Raw genomic sequence first — 15,040 nt, forward strand, 5'->3', positions numbered from 1 at the left:
CAATAACGTACTCCTATGCTTAAATGAATAAAATCTGCAAGTACACAAAATGTAAAACAACAAAATCAGTTAGCAAAGAAATGTAGCAACAAATAATAAATATAAATGAATTCAGAAATGATCAACTGGTGATCTCAGCATAAATAGCATCTAACAGAGCAACGTCTCTCTAGAGAGAACCGCAAGAACTGTGAAATCTTACACTAACATTGAACACTGACTTTTTATAGAAAATGGCTGCAGATTTATTTGATAGGTATATGTGACTTAGCATTAGATTAGCAAAATTTAATCTTCAGTATCACTTATGCTCACCCTTCCTCAGAAAGTCGGTCTCATCTCAGTGTGTTGTGCCAAACTATAAAGCATGTCTCAGTAAACTGCCTCAAAGCTTTTTCATCATTTTTCCCTCGTTTCCTCCAGACTTGTTTTGCATCTGCTTATCCCTGCTGCATCTTTGCCCTGATGGGACTCCATACATGTAGTCCTGGGATTAAATCCTAGACTACTAAAACCATCAGTCCTTCCACCAATGGAAAGGAGAGTAGGCTCTGTTCCCCAGCTACTATGAAACCCAGGATATTTACCTGTTTGGGCATGGTAGGGAAGTAACAGAGCATGTGAAGCACAACATAAAGAGCAGCAGTGCTGCTATAAATTGTGGAAAAGTGCTGCTGAGGAAGCCATTATTGTAGCTTTGAGTAGAAAAAGCAAAAAACTGGGCTGTATAAGTTATTATTCTATGACTATACTACTTAATTTAAGCACTGTTTCTCTAAAATTTCCAGGTTAGCCATTGTTATCCTGTTAGATCACACTGAGAACTTTTATGATACAATGGACACGCATTTTGAGTAGTGTACCATCAGCTAGACTGCTATGTTATTTTTCTCACGTTCACAGCAGTATCTTTTAACACTTTTAACAACCAGCATCTGAGAAATCTGTGAAAAAATATTTTCGGATATTCATCTTGGATTGCACTGTGCAACATGCATCAAAAACAAACGCCACTCTCCCCATCTACGAATCCCTATAACACCCAACACAAAGCACCACTTTGGTCTTCCATTTCTTGTCAAGGTTTCTGAGTAGGCTTGTTTGACTTGGTAAACAGGTAGAAAGGGTTTTCAATTTCAAACGCTAAGCACCTGATGGCACTTGTGAGTTATAGAAACATTAGGCTCACTCTAGTTTCAAGTGCTCAGGTTTACTGTACGGAAATCCTCAACAAAGACAAGAAGAATTGAACAGGCAGATACAGCTGCCCCCAAACACTGAAAGGTGGTTACTTCTATTACCTCTGAGATCTCTGCTAGATAAAACGTGCATTCACTTTTCCTGGAACAAATCTCTAGATTAAGCTTTTATTTTTAACCCAGGAAAAGCATGGGCAAACTATACCCACATAACTTTTCACATAAATACTCTGTGTTCTTTGTGGCATTATGCATACATACAGCAGCAAGAGCATGTTGTTTTCAAAGGAATTGGTTCTACATCTCCTGATGACTCTTCCTCACATTTGCACCTCGAAATAGGACCCTTGCTAGGTCAGAACTCCACTTTTAATGTTCCTGGAACCAAGCTCCACAAATCCCAGCAAAAGTGCAAAGTTTTATAATGTTATAATGGGGCCACATGTTTTTCCTTGAAAGGTTCAAAGCCTCACTTTTCTCAGAGCTAGCATCGGACAAACACTCTTTCCTTCCTCAGATTGACTGATATCAGTCAGCAAGAATATCTCAGTGTGTGACAGGCTTATCCTAAAACTTAATTATTGCCCCCTAAGTGATACCTATTTTCATTGCAAATTTAGAACAGAACCTTCTGTCACCATCTCATCTCCCAAGATGCAAGACTCAAGTGAAACTTGGTAGCAGTGATTGACAACCAGATGCCCTCTGCATCACAGAGATTCCATCTTTGCATGGCTTTCCCTTTTGTCAATCTTGGTTTCCAAACTGTCTAGCATATTTAATTTCAGTGAGGTCTGGGCAAGAACAGCTCGGTGGTTTTCTGACTTTAGAAGTGAAACAACACCACAAATGCAGCAGAAGAAATCAAATGAAACACATTGCCATTTGTCAAAAGCAGCTCAAAGACAGAGAAAATAAATCAACTGATACATAAAATAACCACTCGCGTGAACTATTTTGAAGAATTTTGACCTGTGGTATCAGAGTCAAAAAGACAATTGGACTTAAATCATCATCAGTGTCTCCTAAATTCAAAAATATTCTTGCAAATGGCAGAAGTAGCAGCCAGTCAAGGTAGGAGCAGTTAGTTCCATGTCTGTGCTTCTGGCAGTGGTGGCATCTGCAGTGCTCCAGATGCTGCACCGAAAGAATTTACAGTAAAAGTTCGAGCACTGCATTTATGAATGGAAAAGATTACAAATATGAATGAAAAAAACTTTACATAAGCTCTTACGCTGGCAAATATCGTACTCATTTTTGGGGTGAAAATAATTCAAATTGAGATCAACATCTAAAGAAGACCATTTTATGAAAACTGTAGTCTATGCACATATTTCATGCAGAGAAAAGATGAGACTTCTGCTTCCAAGCTTAATTTCTTCAAGAACCCCATACATTTTATTGTCTGCCTGTCACAGAAACAAATGAATACTACTGTGTGAGAAAGATAACCAAATAAATTAACCATTTATTTCCCTATATGTTTTATAATCACAAATCTGCTGTGGTGCTTTCTAATGGCAAAAAACTTACCAAAATATTTGTTCTGTGCACCACTATTTTCCAGGCTTTAATTTTCAATAAATATATAGGGTATAAAAACAAAATTTTCCTTTGCTTAAATAGCAGCCAGAGCCTTTGTCACTTCAGCCCTCGACAGGGCACAGATCTGGCTACGTTACTTTAAGTTTAAGGAGAAAACTGGAGTTTATCTGAAGCCTCAAGCACATTTAGGATCAAATAATACTGAAGAATAAATGAGTGATAACGTTTTCCTATGCAGCATACGTGCTAAAGATACAGTATAAACACGCTATTTTCATAATCTGTCATTTTCCTTCTATTTTTCTCTATCCCTGCACAGGATAGGAGTAGATAAAATAGCACCAACACAAAAAGTTATCAGAATGAGATACTATTTTCAGGAGGAGCATCTCTGAACTCAGTGTACAGGGAATATTTATTCCACTTGTTGTCTCCTCTAAAAAGTATAAAGACTTTGAAGCTATCTCACTTTTAACATCCCAACGTGTTGATGGTCAGATGTTCTTCCATGCTCCAAGTCAGACTGGCAGAAATCAGAGCAGTGTAGGGGCTTACAGAAATATGATATTTAATGTTAGGCAGGAATTATTATCATGGGGAGCAAAAGGAGACTCTTTTTCCTCTCCTTCCTCCTTTATTTATTCTTTTTTTCCTCTCCAAGTTTGGCAAGAATCTAAAGAGCTAACAACTAATTTAACATGACAAATTCTTTCATCACTCCTATGATCTCTGAAGTGAACACTGACAAAGACAGTATGTGTGGTATATGCTTTCCTTCTGACACTTTATAAATTACTATCCTGTAACTCGGTTTCACCGCCAGCCCAATATCTCCACGATGTCCTAATTCGAATGGCTGATTCTATGTTCCTCAAATGTCACCCAAGGAAAATGGGAATAACTCCCAGGCTTTGTGAAATGACAAACCTCAAACAGGACTGGAGGACAATTAGTTCCAAAGGGTATTATGGATTACGATTTTTTTTTCCTTTTCATTTCATTCAGTCTGTTTTTATTTACCTGAAAAGGCAATAGGAATGCCTATATCACTTTTGATATTCTTTTATATTCTCTTCTATTATATGTTTATTGCTTCTCTTTTTAAATCATCCCTTGTTAGAATTTTTTTTTCATGACACCATTAATCTTTGGCAGTCTGAAATTCAGATGTTTAAGCCCACAGACAGCATGCTTTCAATGAACTGCTTTGAGTCCCACGTCTCATGTATATTAGGACAATTCATTCAGAAGCCCCGTAGTCTGTGAGAACTTCAAACTATTCTTTCAATATAATTTACTTCTTATTTGCCAGCGTGGTGTTTTTCATTTAGTCCAGCAGTAGTTATCCTCACAGAGCCTAGATATATTGACAAACCTAAAGAGCAGAACCACTCACTGCAAATTTTAATATCTTTTTCCATAAATATAACTTTTATAGCAGATATATCCCCAGAAATATAACTTCTGCTTTGGTGAAGAGCGAGAAATTTGCTTTTTTGGACATGTACAGCAGAAAACATTATCAGTACCTTTAAAGAGTCCCCTGTGCTTCAAGTTCTGACAGCATCAGGGGAGCTAGTGCAACACAGACTGCTGCCCTTCCTCCTGCCTATCTTGGTCAAACTTAAATAATATCCTGAGACTCCCAGTAGATTAACAGCTCTCACTTTACAACTGTCTCAATGATTAGGACAGAACTGGGATTTTGTTCTGATCTGAACATTATTCTGATCATCCTGAAAACAGAAAAGCATTTTTTTCTTCTAACAGACTAGCTGGAACAAGACAGAGTTATTTTGTCTTCACAGCAGTTCAAGGATTAGTGGGTCAGCAGCTCCAAAGCAAGGAGCAGAAGAGCAGACAGCTGGTATTTTGGATTGCTGCTTTTTGCCCAAGAGAGAGGATAATTATTTTTTCCCAGGACTGAAGTACTGCACATGCCCAGGAGAAGACATCTCCTCCAGGGAAATGCAGAACAAGGAAAGGTTTTTCAGGTTTCTTGTAATAAGCAGATTTCAGCACCTAAACTCATATCGTTGCAGGAAAGCAGAGACCCAACAATTTTACATCAGCTCTTGTCTTAAATGGTGTAAGAGAAAGCAATAATCACTTTGCAAAGTTTAGCTTTAGATTACAGTAACCTAACTACCAGGGAAAAACACATCTCATCATCTATTACTTCAAAGTTATGCACATGATTAAAATATTCAGCTTGCAGTATATCATTTGCCATGTGCATAATCACTCAAACAGAGAGTTGTTGTAGGATAACTGTCAAGTTCTATAAACCATGTGCTTTCCAATCTTTTTATTTATGTATCAAACTAAGCCTGCTATTCTTCCAAGGTTTTTCACAGGAGAAGCACAGAAAGTTGGTTAGCTCTGAACTATTGAGTATGCTGGGATGAAGGCCTGGCCTAAGGAGACAAAAGCAATTAAGTAGCTATAGCTAATCATTTTTTTTCACCTTGTATTAATTACCTGCTGAAGACCATTAGTGTGAAAATTGAAATTTCCATAGAAAGCACTATCTACACTTTTGAGTTAGGCTGCCTGGTCAAAAATAAATAAAAATAAATAAATAAATAAATAAATAATCACTGTCCTGAAATAGAGGAAATGGGAGGAAAATTCAATCCGTCTTTACAGGGCTTTCACATATTATGCATGAACCTTGCTCTTTGTGGTAGCAATACATTAATATCAGCACAAAGAGTCTCAGAAATGAACAGAAAACCCAACATCATAAGTCTGGAAAGTATTTACAAGCCACTACAATTTTGTCATTTACTCAGGGAAGCTAGACAATCCTTGTAGCACGTCATTATCAACACATTGTTGAAGGCATTGTAAAAGGTTCAAAATACACATCTAACTGGTATAGATCCTTTGAAAAATCTCTAAAACAACAGACAATGAGGAGGACAATGGGGTTATGTTATTATTAAATAACATTATATATATATATAATATTTTATATATAATATATTATTATATATATAATATATACAATATATAATAGATATACAATTAAATAATAAAATTCATTTATCAGAAATAAGTTAATCTAGTTAAGACAAAAAAAAACCCTAAAACAAACAAACAAACAAACAGAAGCACGTTTAAAAAAAAATCTGAAAAGACCACAGAAAAAACAGAATGAAGTGTTGCCATTATTAATATGTTAAACACAGAAAATAAGCACAAAACTTGAGTTTTTCTTATAGAACACTAAGGATGTGCTGCGTGCAGAAAACAATAGCACACCAAATGGATTTATCTCATCAAGGTCAAAAAACTAGAGGAATTTAAGCATGCAAATGGATATAAACCAAGACTTACAATTCAAAATGATTTTGGATTTACTTTTCCTCTAAATGCAGCATGCTATGGTACTACTTGGATTCAAACACCAGCACCTTCTGTTACTGTTACAGATTCACTACAACCATTTTTGCAAAATATTTTAAACCTACAATAGTGCTTAAAAAAATCCTCATTATATCAGCCCCTGAAGCACCTACAACACCTCAATTTAACAATGCATGCTGAGAATCCTAACTCAATGTCTTGTTCCCACTCTTACGACAGCGAACGGGAATTGAGAATTGTATTTTTCTCATTAACCATTATAAAGAATAATAATTTTCTTTGCTCACTAACTACGCAGATCTGCAAAACAGATTAAACCATCCTTTCATCTGCTCGAGTTTCATTTGCTAACATAGCCATGTGATTTGACATAGAGAACAGTCTTACCTATGAAATACGCTAGCAGGATGGCAAGCAGGACTGCAGCAGCAATTGCAGATAAAGCAGCACATTTCCAGCTACAATACTTGGAGGGTTTTTTCAGCTTGAATGCATTCCTGGAAAAAGTATTTCTAGGTAACAGCCTGGGAGGTGGAGTATAAACTGTTCCTGAGGTCAGTGGGTAGCCAGGGGAAGAGCTACTGAACAGCGGAGTCGTTCCAGAAGATGTCTTAAACAAGAAATGCCTGGAAAAAAAACAAAACAAAACAAAAAATGGAACTACAGTTGAAAACAAGAAGTGTTGTAGTTATGAAAGAATAGCTCCTATTCCTAACCCAGATGACATAATGGATTAAACTGGAGAAGAAAGTAAACTGAATTTGTATGAAGAAATAAGAAAAACGAACACTCTCACAATCCTTTTGCCACCAAAGCCAAACAACTGACACTGAAAGTGTCAGGACGTCTTCCGACAGGATAATGTTTAAAATCTTTTTGTGATTAAATGCACTCGGCCTGGACGTTAACTCAAACACCAACATGACCAATGAAGTGTCTTTGAGCACGATGAGATTATGCCTGTTAGAAGGTGTGCAATCTGGTAACAGAGCTCATACTCAGAGATTACATTATCAGCCTTAGAAAGAGCTGCCAGCAAAAAATAAAACACAACTTTAGAGAAACTACAGTCTTATAGGAAGAAATTTTACAACAATTAGCATTAACCATTTAAAAAGTTACGGAGGTTTGGTCTGAACAGCCAAAGCAATTGTCAGAAGTACAAAACTTTGCAGAAATAAAACCTCGGGCTGTGCAGACGCTCGCTGAGAAGAAAAAAAATGAATGACACACTACCTAAGAAATTCTCAGAGAATGCTGCCAACTTGCTTTAGATACAGAAAATGGAGAAAGAAAAGCAGAATACTGCTCTCCTAGGTTAACTTCTCACAGTCAGGAAGAGTTGACTGCAAGCACGTTCCCAGAAAGTGAGAAAAAGAGAAACACAGAATCAAGGCAGTGGTCTTCAAGAAGGTCAATGAAAATATACTTCATTAAATTGCAGTCATTTATGAATAAGTCTATTAATGACCATTATAAATCACTTAGTTTGACACTGTATTTGTGATGCTGTTGTTTTTCTTCCCTTGCAGACCCCAAATAACATCCCACATCCCACTCAGCAGTGATGAAAAATTTAGTTTATTTCAGACAACTTTCACTCCACTGCTGCAGCAGTAGTAGTCACTTTCATAACTTTTTGCTTCAGACACACAGGTACACAATCAGAAACGCCTTTTCAAAGCCCAAGGATCTCAAGCAGATTAATTCTGTTGGTTTTGTTTGTTTTTGAAAAGAAAAAAAAATAACTGCTGGGGAAATGATGGTATGAAGCTGGTAGTGTTACACAAGAGCTGCTGACACTTCTGTTCCTTCAGCCTGGTTAAGCAGTTTTAGCCCCTTCGGCAGGCTCCTGCTGCTGGGAGCACAGTGCTGCTCCGAGACAGGAGCTCGGGGCTGAAGCCACGTGTGTGTGAGGAAGGATGGACAGGAGATGTGGTGTGAGGAAGGATGGATGGACAGATGTGGCGATGCAGAGCAGATGTGGGTCACACAGACAGACCCCTCTCTCCTTCCCACTCTGCAGCTGCTCAGCTGGCCCCTCTCGCTGCGTACCCCTTTCAGGTCTGGACCTCAGGGTCTGCAGTGAGCAGTTCTTACTGTCCTTTCTCTCCTGCCCCAAAGCAGGAAATCACAAAATCAAACTGGAAATTGCAGTCCTTGGCACTGCCTTTATCTGAAATGTCAAAGCTTTTAACCTGGGAACGTTATGCACTATTCAGCTGAGATGGCAGCTGCAGTACCAACAAAAATTTTAATATAAAGCATTGTTAAAGTAAACTCAGATATATACTGAAACTCTGCTCCCATCGAAAATGAATGAACGAATATCTAGATATGTTTTAATAGAACATGCCAATCATATACTGTTTCAGTGAGAGGAAAAAAAGGAAAAACATAGAGTCCCACCATGGTCCACTTCTGGTATGTGAAGTATATAAAGAGAACTAAAATATTTACACATGCAAACATGACCCCTGTTGCACTGTTAAACCCATTCAGAACTTAATAGAATCAAAAAGTCTGATAGAAATGAATATGAGGAAATATATCATTTCCGAAGCAAAATGGAAAAAATATACTTGAATAAACTGAATTTTGTCACACCTTCAACTCCTATCCACGTGTTTCCAAAGCAGAAAGTTTGCTGTCTCTAAGCGAGGATTTCTGACAAAGTGGCAAACGTTAGAAGATTTCATGCCATGTTACAGTACAGTAATTACATCTTCAGAAGATTAAGAAAAAGGCATTTAACTAAAGATATGTTAAACACCCATCGAGCCATTTTGGAAAACTGGCACTGTGTTCAGAAGCTGGAAAGCAGATCAGCAGAAACACCTTAAGGTACAGCAAATCACACCACAACGACTGAGAACAACGGACAAAGTACCCGTAGCGCCCAGAGTGTTAAGTTTAGATTCACCTACTAATGGAAATAAATTGACTTGTCTGAACTCTATCCCTAAAACCAATGATCTAAAGCTGTATTTTTACGTGGGATTTGACATGCTCTGGTACAACCAAATGTCTGTGGACCAACGCTGCAAAGGAAGAACACAAGCATTTATCAACATTAATTACAGTCTCTCAGAGGTGAGAGCAGAAGATATTGCACAGTGAACGCTTACGGAGAGAAATATCTTGTTTGTATCCGTTCATTTCATTTCAAGAAGGAGAATTAAATAATAAACTGTATGCTCAATGTTCATCTATCAAATACTGTAAGGGGAAACGCATTTACCACCTTGCTTAGGATTAATACTTTGATTCAGATTGGGCCAAAATTTATATTCTGAAAACACAGGAGTAGATCTGCTAATAGCAGCATGGCCTCTCTATAGTTTCTGTGCATCGTGAAGCGTTCCTGTACAAGATAACTACAAAATATGATCATCAGTGTGCAGTGCTTCAGTAATTTAAACATCCGTGAAAGCTACGGATGGAGACTGTGTGCCACTGATGGAAAGGCAGCTGGTACTACAGCTCACCCAGGGCTGTCCCAAAGCAGCCCCTGCTCCCCAGGCCCTGGCTGCCAGGCACAGCAGAGCAGGGAGCACTCCCTGCATGCAGCACTCTGCCAGCAGAGGTGACATCTGTGGGAGAGGAGCATGCAAGGGGACATTCGACCACAGTTCTGTGGATTACTGGTAAATAGAAAAAGCTATAGTTTGCTTTCTTCATTAATTCAGAGCTCTCTATAGCATTTATTTTCCCACAGGTCAAAAGGACCTCTGGTGTTCAGGGAATAGTGGTCTGACAGAGCCTGTATTAACTTCCATATTCTTTGAGAGAAAAATCTTTTTCTTCCCCCCCTTTTTTGTGACCAGATTGTCATGGCAGCACACTGCAAGAACCAGCTGAGAAAAAAAAAAAAATCTATCATTTTTTTTTGTGATGAAAAACTGTAATAGAAAGGAAGAACAAGGTATCTTAACAGAAATTGCTTCTTTCACTCCTCATACTATCCTAAGCTCATTCTGTATGAAAAAAAAAAAAAAAGAAATACGGAGAGCTCTAAGGCTTCAAGTGTCTTTTTTCATACTAACATTTTAATAGGAATTAATAAATAGAAAAGGTACATACCAAGAGATTAGTTTACAGCTCAATTTATTGGTTCAAAGACTTAGGAATAAATGATCTTTAAGCTGTGATGGAATCACATCTATCTATGTTTATGTGATCACATTGTGTCATTTATTTGTTGCAGAAGAAACAATGCAACATGGAGCATCACATGCTCACTTTTCCTGGAAAAAAAATATCATCTTCTAAACTCTTGTGCAAAGGAGTAGCTGTGCCCTTGGTGCTGATGAAAATGGCTGTCAAACTCAGCAGTTTCATCTCAGTTTCCTTACTTTTAGACAAAAGAAACCAAGAACAAAGAAAACTATGAGCTGTTGTAATGCTTTTTATGCTCAGAACAAACTCTGAGTGTTAGGCTGGTGCAAGCTCAGCCCACTCCTGAAGGAGGTTTACTAGCAGGTCCTTGATCCGGGGGTCTTGAAGGATTAGCATCCAGGCTGACACTGCTCAGGGCTCTCTGAGGGGGAGGTGACTGCTGTCCTCACCTCACTGCATGCAGCAGGGTGTTGTGTGTTTGGAGGTTAGTTACAGAAAGCCCCCAGTTAGGATTGATAAGCACAACACACCCTTTATAACAAAAGCGCATTAAGTAGAGAAAAAAGCAATGCAGAAGGAGGAAAGGTTGGTTGGTTAATCTCACCCAGACTACTAACTCCAAATTTACCAGTGCACTAAATCCTGTGGCCATCACTTACGGATCTCCAGCACAGGGTCCTTCCTCAGTGGCAGTCAGCCCTTAAAATGAGGTCTACACCTGTGCTTCCAGTGCTGACCGCGTCTTCTCTCCAGGTGCTTAATGAGTGGTTCAGCAGTTCCCACACAGGGATATTCTATGATTCTGGATGTATTTTCAGTGGAGAACTATTTAAAACATGTATGTAGGTCAATGAAGTGGCCATTTCACAGAAGCATGCCAACATGCACACTCAAGAGCACACTGCAGACAGGCACAGTTGCAGTCTGCACAAGAACACCGTATTTCTGTGGTTTATAGCATGCTGCAGAAAACGAGTTTGCAACTGTGCATGCTGCAGGGACTAAGGACACTTGGTAGGCTTGGACACAATAATTCAGAGTGGACATCAACAGCAAAGTAACACTTCTATCACTTTTATTCTCTGAAGTCGGCAGCAGCTGCCAAGCCTCCAGCCAAGTTCCAGCGCTGACTTCCCAGCTCTGGAAGGGGTCACGATTCCTTGGAGGCTGGGTTCACTATATCCCAAGGCAATGTCTTCTAAAACATACAGAGTGTTAAGCAGACTGTCGTGTGTTGCCTTAAGTGCCAGACCAGCTTGTGACCGCCATCTCGACTCTCTCAACAAAGGCACAGTTGGATACACAAAAGCACAGTAATTGAAAGCTGCCTGGCAGGAAGGTGATATGTTGTACAAAAAGGCAGGCACCAGCCTTTGGGCACCCTGATTTGTCATGTTATTAAACAAAAACAAACAGGCAATGCTCCCAAAGCAACAATAAAAAAATAGAGTCGATTTAAAAAAAAAAAAAAAAAAAAAGCAAAACATCTGATTGTGCCCCAGCAACAACCTTAGCTCTGTACTGGATACCTTTTTACAGGACAACCTGCACCTGTCCCGGGAGATGTTAATTAAGATATTGTTGGGTGAGCTTTTATAACTCCCTCTGTCTCACTCCAGCCATGAGCTGCCAGCTCCAGGAGCTCCCACTGCTGGTGTGAGGCATGATATGAGCCAGCAGCATCACCCCAGCTCAGGCTGCTCAGAAAGCCATTGGGGTGTGACAAAGAGCTGTGAGAGCCTTTAAAAAGAGAGGGTGTAAACTATGCAGAGAGGAAGGATTGCTGTGATGAGGACCATCAGAAGCTCAAGAATGTGACAGACAGAACACCAAGGTGGAAAGGCCTCAGATCTGACAGGTACAGAAGAACAAGGCCAGCAAGGATGACTGGCCTGAAGTGCTGGTGTGGTGGAGCTGGTGGCACACAGAGCTCAGCAACAACAGGGAGCTGCAGGGGCCACCCTTGCCCTCCTGACTCCTGTTTGTCCAAAATCAGCTCTGGGTGCTCTACAACAGCTGGTGGGCACACGAGCACTTAGCCTGCCAGCTTAAATCCCTGTAGTGCCCAGGCTAGCCAATCAATAACTGCTTTACCCTTTAAACATACACATATCCTTCCCGCAAAGTGTCTTGGAGCCCAGCTGAGCTCTGTTTGACAAACTGAACCAGAAACAAGGTGGTAACAGTTTTTCCTAGTGACTTACCAGGTGATTCTTCACTTAAGTGAAGCTGACACCTTGTTGCATAATGAAGCTATTAAAATCTGCGCTGTTGTTTATTCTCCAGGTCTGCAGCAATGAAACTGCTAGCTAACACCTGGGGAAAAGTAATAGAAATAGCTACACGTATAAACACAGAAAATGAGTTACTCCACATACGTACTTAAGATTAAATGGAAGTACAATCTATAAAGCAGACCTGGACAGATTCAGGCAGCCTTTATTGGCTCAAACTATAGGACCTCTAAATTGTCAAGTACAAAAATAGTTTCATTTCATCTATAAAGTTCTGAGAAATATGTTGCACAGCAGACTCAAAGTGATGAAATCCAACAATGCCTACATCTGTTATTCTGCTAAGGACAATAATGACAACAGCATTTTGCATTTTAATAGGTCTGCTAATTTTTAGCTTTCTGCATCAATACATGAACTAATTTCCAAAACACTTCTATTTTAAAAGGAGCACATGTAAGCTCTATGCTATCTCTTAATTCCACTACTCACTAAACTAGAAATAAAGGAAAAGCACTAGCAATGGGGCTAAATTAGCAAGTTATTCACATCTATAAGTAAATAGAATCTTATAATAAGAAATTCAAGTCTCTAAAATGTTTCTTTATCAGTCTATGTGTAAATGTATAGAATCACATTAATCACAACAATTAGGATAAAAAAAACCAAACAAAAGTCCCAAATCAACTTAAAAAAAAAAAAACTGAACAAATACTAAAACCCAAACATCCCTGTCTCTCCCTGTGCAGCCATTCATGCTGCCTGTACACTTTACAAAGCCCAAAATTCAAAAATGCAAACCGAGCAGATCATGACAATATGCAGTTATCTGTGACCTGTAAAAATTTCTTTGGGCTTATGAGACGTGTGTAGGACTACGTTGCACCGATTTCCAGAACCATCAGCACGTATCCTGATTTTGTAGGGTTTCCTCCACCCTTTTTTCATCTCTTATCAGAATTTATAGTTGTTATGAAAACATCACTACAGAACCTCCTAAAAATGACCCTTGTACAATACATTTGGAATACGCCCTGGTGTGTGGCACAAATGCACATGAAGTCCCTATGGATGCTTCTGATTATGCTTTATTGTCTCTTCAAACCCTTTCGATTTTCAGACACATCCAGAACGTATCTGTGCAGATCCCATTAACATGGAAAGTCTACACAAACGTCCCGCAGGAACAGGCAAACAGAGGTGCCAGTTCTTGCCTCAGCCTGTAACTCAGAACGACCAAAATTCTGTGGCATATGTATACCTGCAGTCTCGTAGTTTAAGTAACTGGTAAGACTAGGCTGTATAAGACAGAGCAAAATTAGAGCGAGGAGATATTTCACTGCTCCAAGTAGTTGCTTGCTGTGCCCAATAGATTCTAGAAATTTGCATTAACAAAAGGAAAAGAGGTTTTGTTACACTGTTCTGTTCCAGAACAGTTTGCATCATGTATGAAGATATCAAAATATTGAGACATTATTCAAAATAGGCAGACAATTTAAGGAGCAGCTGCAACTTGCAGTTTCTACACATTCAGAAACTTCGAGTTTATATATTAAGGTCAGAAGTTCTGTAGCTTATCTTGCCACCATCACAGTACAGTATCTGGCTTAAGTATCAACAACATTTCAGATATTTAATTCCCTTCTCAAATAAATAAGCAATTTCTCAACACTAAATCCCACTCTCCTCCTACTCTGTTCACAGAGTTTTGCAATGGCTGCTCTAGTCCACACGTAGCCATCATGTACTGCATTCACTGCTGGAAGGTTGCAGCTACAACAACACTCAGCACAGGTGCTCCCCTGCCCTAGCACTCTATGACTTCACATTGGTGTGAAGTGGGATGTAGCTCACAGTACCACCCCATCCTCTGAGCTCCTGCACTCACTCTCCCTCAGGCTCACCTACAGGGAGACTACACTGGAATTAGACTCACAAAGAAACAAATGTAGCTTGAACACCAGGAGCAGACAAATATTTGAAACAACAGCATAAATTATTTAGAGCCAATTTTTACAATGTTTTCAATTTTTAAATAGAACTTTGCTTAAAAGACCCCAGATTTGGACTGGTACTTTTGTACTATAGCCCACAAGATCTAAGGAAACATGGATTTCACAGTCACCAGAGGAGTGACCACCATCCTTTCTCCTGAAATACAGGAGAAATGTCGTATGTTACATGCCTTACTGAAACCTAATAACAAATCTTGTGAGCAAGCCCAAAGAAAACTATAAACATACACATAAAATTATATTTACAGCTAAAAGATTTGGATTGAAAATACTTCAAGTATGAAACTAATTATGAGATTAAATAATAAGACTAACTTCTATTTCATTATTTCATGTAATCTTTTTTTTTTCCTCTTGGATTAAGTATTAATTATAACCGTACCAACTAAATTAATTAACATCAATATGAAGCACGGGAACAGGCATTAGCACATTAGGCAATCTCTGACAAACATCCAATCATGAAAGCTCTTCTGTTATCCTCATTTATGAGTCATTTCATTTTTGACTGGCATCTGCAGATGGCCGTGTGCGAGGTTCCTGTACCAGAGACGAA

At 38.9% G+C, this 15,040-nt stretch overlaps 1 protein-coding gene across 6 annotated transcripts in view; it reads right to left on the reverse strand.

Annotated features, from left to right (window-relative positions):
* TENM2 (teneurin transmembrane protein 2) overlaps window positions 1-15,040 on the reverse strand; it is a 459,783-nt gene that overhangs the window by 145,498 nt on the left and 299,245 nt on the right. For all 6 annotated transcript variants that reach the window (XM_065734485.1, XM_065734484.1, XM_065734483.1 and 3 more), the window contains one exon: window positions 6,504-6,742. In XM_065734485.1, the coding sequence (XP_065590557.1) occupies window positions 6,504-6,742 (239 nt within the window). The remainder of the gene's footprint in view (window positions 1-6,503; window positions 6,743-15,040) is intronic.

The sequence above is a fragment of the Cyrtonyx montezumae genome, unplaced genomic scaffold (assembly GCF_038088225.1).
Source record: "Cyrtonyx montezumae isolate F1298 unplaced genomic scaffold, pur_monq_1.0 scaffold_18, whole genome shotgun sequence".
Lineage (NCBI taxonomy): Eukaryota > Metazoa > Chordata > Aves > Galliformes > Odontophoridae > Cyrtonyx > Cyrtonyx montezumae.